The sequence below is a fragment of the Nyctibius grandis genome, chromosome Z (genome assembly GCF_013368605.1).
Source record: "Nyctibius grandis isolate bNycGra1 chromosome Z, bNycGra1.pri, whole genome shotgun sequence".
Taxonomy (NCBI): Eukaryota; Metazoa; Chordata; class Aves; order Nyctibiiformes; family Nyctibiidae; genus Nyctibius; species Nyctibius grandis.
Window position 1 is genome coordinate 96004611 of NC_090695.1, and position 9236 is coordinate 96013846.

The 9236-nt window shown below is 55.5% G+C and overlaps 1 protein-coding gene across 5 annotated transcripts in view; it reads right to left on the reverse strand.

The window, feature by feature from the left end:
* The window catches only part of TNRC18 (trinucleotide repeat containing 18), a 56132-nt gene extending 48346 nt beyond the window's left edge, over positions 1–7786 (reverse strand). For all 5 annotated transcript variants that reach the window (XM_068423502.1, XM_068423505.1, XM_068423506.1 and 2 more), the window contains exon 1: positions 7511–7786. In XM_068423502.1, coding sequence (XP_068279603.1) covers positions 7511–7712 — 202 coding nt within the window. In that variant the 5' untranslated portion in view covers positions 7713–7786. The remainder of the gene's footprint in view (positions 1–7510) is intronic.
* Between the last annotated feature and the right edge of the window lie 1450 nt (positions 7787–9236).

The following is a 9236-nucleotide window of genomic DNA, read 5'->3' on the forward strand; positions in this document are numbered from 1 at the left end:
TGGTGAGACCGAGGAGCACCTGCAAGAACAACTCAAGAGTGACTTTTGCATTTCTCCTTCCTCCCAGCTGCCTTTAGCCTGGCCAGGGAAGGCCACCGAGCTTCCATGTCCTCCACAAGATGGAAGCAACTCAGGTTGACAGTGAGATTCAAGTAGGGAAGAAGATAAAATCACCCTGTCTGGGGCTGGGAAGGAGAGGAGGCAGAGGGGAGCGGGAGGGGAAAGCCTAAAGCGCTTGTGCCCATATGAATGTCAGCGCCGAAGCCAAGGAAAGGAAGATCTGTCCACAAAATAGTCACAGAGAGGGCTCATCTGATGAAAGTCGGAATTTCCGATCCCACACAAACCCGGAACGTTCATTATAAGCAGCAGAAGAATCGCCGCCTTGTGACACTAATCTCATTAGGGAGAAAGCCCCGCTGTAGCGCTGGGACTGCGAAGGGAAACCCTGGCATTGTGTGCCTGCCCGGGGAAAGGTGTGCTGGGCTTTCACCAGCACCGGGAAGGTACCTTCACCCATTTCCACTTGCCCGCCCGGATCTTTACTCATTGCAGTTATTATCCGCTTGGCTTGCGTGTGACATGGCATGTGGGACGCCTCCCAATCCAGCACATGGGGACACAGAACACCAGAATTACACACACTGTGTGATGATAACACAGGGGCTACTTCAGTCATGCTGCTACCGGCACTGCCTGCAAGCAGCAAAGAGCTGATTCCCTTCAAAACCCTTCCTCCCAAGCACGCTGGCCATTTCGATTACTATTTTTATTTTTTTTTTTATTAAAACCAATTAAACCAAATGTATTAAAAGCCTGTTCAAGCCACAGGGAATTCTGCTGAGAAGGGATCGGGGGCAGAAAGGGAAGCACGGGCAATACATCTAACCACCAAACGTAAAAAGGGCTCTTTGCTCGCAGGAACGCGGCACGGTAAGATGGATGGCAGCAGAAGCACGCGCAGCCTTTGCAGAAATTGCCGGGGATACAGATCCAGAGAGATAGGGCTGAATGCACTAAAATCTCCATTATTACCCTAAAAAGGCACATTCTCTCCCAAACATACTGCGTTGCTCCTTCCCTTGCCCCAAGCCCACCATGTTCAGCTTGCCTGCCTGCATCCAGCTCCCTCAAAATGGCTCTTTGGCCACTGCTACGCCGGCGATAAAATTTATTCCCAAGGTCACTTCAATCCTTTTGCCACTATTTCAAGTCTCGCTGGATTTAAACAAAAACCAGCCTCGGATACACCGAGCCCTCCCTCACCCTCTCCTTTCTGCCCATCGCCTCCCTGATTTAGAGATACCAAACACTCAACTACATTTCGCTTCCCATAACCGTCAGCGACAACAGCTGGAGAGGAAAAACCAGAGCATATTGTGCGCCCAACAGCTGATCCTCGCGGCGTGGGGAGAGAGCCCAACCGCCAGCGCCACGGTGCTGCCGTACCGGGGGCTCCTGCCGCACCGTCCTCCCCGGCCAGCACCCACGGGGACAGGTGTAAAGGGTTCGTGTGGTTGCCGTCCCCTCAGTGTTTAATAGCTGGAGAGAAGCGAGCGATAAACAAAGCAAATAAATAGCAGAGAGAGAGAGACGGTGTTTTTTCCCCAGCCGGTGGGTGCGTCGCGATGCCTGCGGACATCCAGGAGTGAAGGCAGCCAGAAACACGGGGCTGGGAGGAAACACGGGGAGAAGGAAACCCCCAAATCCTCATGGCCACGGAGAGGCAGCACCCTGCAGGGCCACCACGCCGGAGCTCTCCCCTCCCCAACTTTGCTTTTTAAAGAGCATCCCTGGCTGGCAAAGCCAGCGCGGGGCTGCCGCAGCTGAACGTGGCGCTGCTCCCTCGCCCCGGCCCCGTGGCAGGGAGCTCGGGACTGCCCTTGTCCCCTTCTTCCCCAACCCCGCCTGCATTTTCGGGTCGGTTCAGGGCCCACCGCGCTCTCCTTTTCAGCAGCGAGGCAGAACAAAGCCCTCCCTTGTCCTCGGCACCTCGAGCAGGCGATGCTGGATCGCGTTACCTAACCCAGACCAACATCTCCTCGTCCCGGCAAGGCAGCTTTCGTGTCAGCACATGCCAGGCTGGCCCCGATTCCCTGCACCACCTCCCGCCCGAAGCTTTAATTGGACCAGTTTAGTACGCGCTGAAAACACACGGAGCCTTGTTTCAACTCGTCCGGTGCTAACCCCAGCTAAAGGAGGTGATCCGACACCCGCCCGCCGGTCGCAGCCACGGCCGAGCCGCGAGGCGCTCACCTGGAAGGCTGCCGTAATGACGTTAATTCCCCTTAACAATGTTCATTTCCATATTCATCACAAGATGGGTGAAACGACAAGATGGGGGGTTATTTACTATATAATTATAAACTAATTTCAGCTTCACCCTGGGTTATCCTAGGAAGGAGATCTAAAATTTCCCTTACGACAGCCCTGCTCTGCTAACCACGTCTGCAGCAAGATTAATTCCCGGCAATTTCCATTTCTCCCACAGCTGCTGTGCTGGGAAAGAGCAGGAGCCTGTCCCCAACGCCGGGGATCTGCCCGGTGGCCCGTGCCATCCCAGGCTAGGATTTCCAGCACCGGCACATCCTGCAGATCAAATTTTCCCCAGCACACCATCAGTCGGGGATGGGACTGGTGGCTGTCCAACCCCGCCAAGGGGGCTCGGTGCTGGGTGGGGGGCAAGGCTCGCGTGGGGTGGGAGGAGGGCTGCTAGAAACCACGCTAATAAAGCTCATCTTTGCCAGCGCCGTGTATCATAGGCATGGCCAGGCTCTGCCCGTTCAGCTGGGGAAGGCATTAGTAACCCTAACGCAGCAGAGGATCCCGCAGGACTTTGCTCTGGGCAAGTTTACGTCACCACGTTGGCCCTTGGGCTCCCATCCGCAGTCCCAGCCCAGCGTCCCCACCACCAGCCACCGCCGCTTGGGATGGGGACTTCAACGGGGGCTGAAGGACAGGTTGGACAGTCCTTCCTACCCCTCCTGAAGGATGGAGATGCCACCCACCCCACAACCCACCCAACCACCAGGACCTCAGGGAAACCACAGGGACATCAGGGAAAGGAGCCTCCAGACCCCAGGAGCACATGGTGGGAGACTCCCAAAAATGCAGAAGCCCCTTTTTTCCCCCCCATTTCATGCCCAGTGCAAACCCAAAGAGACTGCTCCTGCCTTGCTCCCAGAGCTGGCCACAGGCCCAAGGGAGCTGCAGGGACATCACTTAATGGCCAAGCGCTTCCTCCACCCCCGGGGATGCCGGGTGTAAACGGGAGAGCATGACCGGGTCCGAGCACAACATCCCTGCCCGGCGCGGGCCAGCACAGCCTCCCCGAGCCCTACCAGGACAAGCACGCTCGCTGCTCTGCCTGCAAACACGTATCAAAAAGCATCTAATTTCACCAGGGCCTCAAGGGAGGAGAAACCTCTCCCCAGGCAGGTCTCCGGCCGGTCCGCATTCCTCCCGGTGTTACCCGGCAAGCCCCTGCCCCAGGAGCCCCCCGCGCTCAGCCCCTCGCACCACCCCCTGGGCGGGCAGGGAGGGGGAACCGCCATTTCAAGGGCCATTAAACACCGATGGTATTTTCCTTGCAGCATCAAAACGTGACCGAAAAGAGCCACGTCGAACCACGGCCAAAATCCCACCGCCGGTCCTGGAGCCCCCTCCTCCCCAGCCCCGCCACGGGCAGGAGCGGGGCACGGCACGGCTCGGTCTGGCACCGCATCGGTGCTATCCCCGCTTCTCCCATCAGCGAAACAATTCCAGCGCGGCTGCAGTTTAGATGAGCAAATTGCGCTTCTGCTGGCACCGCCGATGGCAAGGCCTCCTCTGCAAAACCTGCCGGCTCAGCAGAAGCGCAATTTTGCCATTACAAGGATGGCTACAGTGGGATTTTGCTGGCACAGCAAAGCTATCCTGGGGGCGAGGATATTTTTTTTTTTTCCCCTACGCTCCTACCTGACCCAGCTGTGCTGGAAAACTTCTCCCTGGGCACAGCAGGCCTGGAAGCAGGGATGGTTTCCAATCCACCTTAAATCCCTGCATTTGAATGCACATGCCAATGTGGAAGTACTAAAGCAAGCAAACCAAAATCTCTCCCCTCCACCTGACCACTTTCCTTTCAACCCCCCCTTCTAACACACAGTCAGCTCTGCCCGTACAGGTGTGACCCTTTTCCAAGCACTGGAAAGTGCTTCCAAAGCATATTTTAATGGAAGAGGCTGGAAATCCTTTTATACAAACACAGATCTGTGCTGGCTGCCCTCCCATACACATCCCACCCAAGAAAGGATACTTCACTACATGGCAAAAAGCAGATTTTTATTATTATTATTTTAAACTCAAAGCCTTTTTTGCACGTAAACGGTATCTGCTCGCACGCAGGCCCGGCAGGGACGCGGTCCCCTTCTCAATCGAGTGTGACGGAGCTTTTTCCACCTCCCCCCAAAACACCGAAACTGCCAAGAACAACACACCGGCCGTGGGATGGAGCCGGGGCAGGACACTCGCTCGGACCTGAAGACGGTGGGGTAGGGAAGGAGCAAAACTACAACCCCGCCAGGTTTTGAGCCGCGGGCTGCGGCGCGGAGCAAGCTCAGCGCCTGACTCCATCCACTGCAGCCTCCTTTCATGCAAGGTCTTCCCGGCAAGCTCGGCCGCTGCCAGGGATGAAATTCCATCGCAAACAGTCACCATCCTCCCCCGGCCCTCGGCGGGAGCACCCCACTGCTCTCCGGCCCCCGTAACCCCCCTGCCCTCCTCGGGGACAGGGAGACGGCGATGCCCGAGAGCGCAGGGGGCACACGGGCTGGCTCACCTCCCGCCTCGGCCTCCAGCTCACGCCTCCCTCCGCGCGCTTCCAACAAAGGGGCTTCTGTCCCTGTCCCCCTGGCCCGCACCGCGCCGAAACGCTACCACGGAACAGAAACCCCCCCGAGAAGGGCCGAGGGTCCAGGGTGACTGGACACAGCCCAGGCGCCCGTATTTTGGCGCTGGGACAGAGCCCGCGCTGCCGTAACGAGCAGAGGCGACGAGAAAAATAAGGAGTCGGTGCCGGCGATAACTGGATTCTCAAATATGGCCAATCGCGCTATTTTTACAGGGGTGTATTTATTTTAGGAGGACGCTGGGACGGATTCAACAGTCTCTTTCTTCAGCCCGGTGGTATTTAAAGATCGGTTTGAACTGGCTCTATTTAAAGGCTTCGCCTCCTGCCCACTTTTCTTAACCCCTTGCACAAGCCTTTGCCTTCCACCCCTCCAAACCCCTCCTAAAAACAAACCAAACCAAACAAAACACAACAACAACAACAAAAAAAAGACAGACACACCAACATCAACACTGCAAACGCAAACCTACAAAGGGCCCCTCCGTAGCAGGACACAAACACCATTTCAAACGATATTGTTAAAGCCGTAAAAAAAAAAAAAAATATACAAATCCCTGCCTATCTCACTGCCGTGGTATAATGGGTGTTTCAAGCGTTAATTGTACGTATGTTTTTAATGCAGTTTAGCCCGGTTGCAAATTGCTGCGCCGTGGTGAAGCCAATCTCCCAGAGTGAGCTTTGCGAGCGATTATCCCAGGGAGAGCCGGGCACCGCGGAGGCACAGGCGGGGTCGGAGCGGATTTTCAAAAGGCTTCCGAGAAAGGAAAATAAAAATATAAATAGTAAGAATACGTTAAAAACAAAAATATTGGAGGGATTACAAAACACATTCCCTCTGCCAAGGGCCTCAAATCCAAGGCTCAGTCCCAGCCCAAGAGCTTGTGGCTCGCGGACGGCGGCAGGGAGCAGCCCGCTTTGTCGGCTCGGCCCGGCCGGAGCTCAGCGCCTGCCTCCCGGGCTGCCTCGATTTCAGGGAAGCAGCAAAAAGGAAACTTTGGGAGGTGGAAAAAAAGGGAAAAAAAAAAAATTAAAAAAAATAATCAACGACAAGAAAAAAAAAAAAACAAAACACAAACAACAACCCGCACTCGGTTTGGCTTGAGATTGTCCAGATTAATTTTTGCAGAGATTGTATTCTGCTTTAGCAGGAGGAAAAAAAAAATACCCAGGACAAATAAAAGGAGAAAAAAAAAACAACAAAAAAACAACAAAGACAAAAGGGAAGGAAAAAAAGGTGTTTGCCCATGTGCTTGGCTTCATAGCCCTTCGCTTTACACCTCTCCTCTTAGCACCTGGGAAATTGGCACTGCCACCTAGTCTAAAACTAATAAATCTTTTTTTCCCTCGATTCGGGCTGCTTCCTTCTCTGCAGATGTTGGCAATCAGGTTTGCAAATTTCAAAGTCATTCATCCCGGGCGGCTGGGAGAAAAGCAGGTTTATTATTGCAAAACCTGTCACCCTCCCAACGCCTAAAGTAAACTCCGAGTCACCTCTCCACGCCCAGGGGAAAGAAAGGGAAAAAAAAAAAATAAGAGCCAGAGAGGGAAATCAAACGGTCAGAAATCCCTCGCGTCCTCCCGGGGCAAGCTCGGGAGCAGCCCGGCAAAACAGCGGGCAGGGTGCGGGCAGCGTCCGGACCCCGCGTTATCCCACCCTGCGAGGCGCTGGAAAAGGGAGCTCGGAAAGGGGGAAAAAATAAAAACGCCTCGAAAAATAAAAAGGAATTTAAGCAAATAAATAAAAAGCTGACTGTGGAAAAAAAAAAAAACAAACGCTGTATATTTCAATGGTTGCTTTTTTTTTTTTTTTTTTAATGGAGAGGCAGCCGTGGGGCTGCCCCGCGACGGGGCGCGTCGAGAAAGGGGACAAAAATACGAGGGAGCAGCTCCTGCATGGAAGTTTTGTTTGCAGGTTTAAAAAATTATAATTACCAAGTAAAAAATAAAATTAAAAAAAAATAAAAACCAAAATCCAAACCCCACCAAACCCCGCAGCGCTGCCCGGGACGGCGGGGACCGCGGGGTGCTCGGGCTGCATCGGGAAATCGCCAAAACTGCCCTTTTTGCCCCTTTTCCCGGCCCGAGAGTGATTTTTTTTTTGCCTGGCCGTGAAGCACTCGGCGGGGCAGCGCAGCCCCTTCTCCACACCCCATCTGCCTCTCTCCCAGCTTCCCGAAAATGGGATTTATTCCCGGGATTTATTCCACAAAACCCCCGCAGCCGCCTTGGCGGGGATTTTCCTCGGTACCAACAAAACCGTGCGCTGGGGGGATTTTTTCACCCCCCCATTCCCCTACTTTTTTCCCCTCATTCCTCTGGTTTTTTTCCCATTCCTCTATTCCGCTCCCCCCCCCCCCAAAATTCCTCTTATTTTTTTCTTCCATTCCCCTGTTTCTTCCTCCATATCAAAGCCAAGCGAGGCAGAAAACGTTTGGGAAAACACGCGAAAAAGCTGCAGGCTTTATGTAATATATTATTATCATATTTTTTGCACTTAAAGCCCCGCCGGCTGCCAGCCCCGGGGGTCCGCAGCACCCGCCGCTGCCCGCGGAGACGCAAGGGAAGGGAAGGCGAGGAGGGGGCTACCGGGGGCGGAGGGGGGGGGGGTCCGCGGAGCCTTACCCGGGTGGGAGTGGAGGCTGATGCCCGATGCGAGAAACTTGCCGGGCTGGAGGGCGGCGGGAAGCCCCGCGGCCATGGGCCCGGCGGCGGGGGCCAGGCGGCCGGTGGCTCCCAGGCGGTGGCTCTCCATAGCCAGCCCGGAGAGCAGCGGAGGGGGGCCGTGCACCGAGCGGGGGGGCCCGAAATCTCGGCCATCCATCATCCACTCGCCGGCTTCAAGGAATCTCCCGGATCGCTGTCGGTGCCCGCCACCGCCTTCTCCCCCCCCCCACCCCTCCCGCCCCCCCACCCCCCCCTCCTCCTCCTCCTCCTCCCCAAAAAAATCAGATGGTTTTCAAAAATAAGGCGTCCAAGCGTCCCATGGCGCGGTGCAGGGAGCCAGCCCCGGCGCGGCGGTCTCGGTGCTGCCTGTGAAGAAAGAAGGGGGGGTGCGATGAGCCAACCTGCCCCGACCCCCTCCCTGCTCCCAGCCACCCCCAATAAATACCCCCCCAAAAACCCACCCTCACTTTCCCGACCGGGGCTGAGGGGAGAAGGGGAGGGGAAAAAAAAAAAATAATCCAAGGAAAAGTTGTGGCAAAGGGCGGGAAAATAATTTAAAGTATTTAAAAATATTTTTTTTTAAAAGAGTGTTTTTGCCACCCCCCAAAGCGGGGCCGGGGAGCGCCCGCAGCCCGGCTCCAGAGGGACCGACCCGGCGGGGAAGCGGCATCGCATTTCTCCCCGGAGCGCAGAAAAACAAACGCAAAAAAAACCCCCAAAAAGCCCAAACAAACAAAACAACAAAAAAACCTCCCCATTTTCCATTTTTTTGTGTGTGTGTTTTTTCTTTTTTTCCCATGGGGCCGCTTTACCCCGCCGAAAGCCGCCCCGGCAGCGGGACCCGCGGCAGCCGACGCCGGGGAAGGGGCTCCGGCGGCGGCACCGCTCCCGCAGCCCCGATTCTCGCCTCTTTTCCCCCATTCCCCGGACTCCAAAACCGCCGCCTGCGTTTGTTGTTGGTTTGGTTTTTTTTTTCCTCCCATTTTTCCCAGTGTTGCTCCCGCTCGGGAAAACAAAACACGTATTATTATTTCCCAACAGAGTTAAATATATATAAATATTTAAAAATATATATTTGTACTTGCAGCCTGATGAAACGATCCCCCCCGCCCGTCGCGTTTTGCACCGGGATAGCGAGAAATAATAAACACCGCAGGGAATACGGTGGGGTTTTTCTGCCTCCCCCCCCCCCCCCGCCAGCGCTCCCGGAGCCCCGGGAGCCGCCGCTCCGCTCCGCCCCGGCTCCGCCGCCCTTCCCGGCTCCTCGCCGGCCGCTGCCAGCGCGGGGGAGGGGGGCTGCTGCCGGGCCAAGAAATGATTAACAAAAAAAAAAAAAAAAAGGGAAAAAAATGCAAAATAATTTTAAAAATCCCACCGCCTTGTTTGGGTTGGTTTTTCTTTTTCTTTAAATTTTTTTTGGGGTGAAATTTAAATATTAAACGCGTGACTGAGCGGGGCGAGTCTCACCCCGGGGCTGCGGGAGCGGCTGGATCCCGGCTTGTAACTACTAAAAAAGAGAAAAAAAATAGCTAAAAAGGGGCAAAAAGCGCCCCGGGATGGGGCAGGGGGGGCCGGAGGGGGGGGGGGGGGGGGGGACGGGACGCCCCCGCCGGGCCTCTCCGGGGGAGGGGACCGGCTCCTACCTCGGCGCGGTCAGGCCGCCTGGTCGCGGGGCATGGCGGCG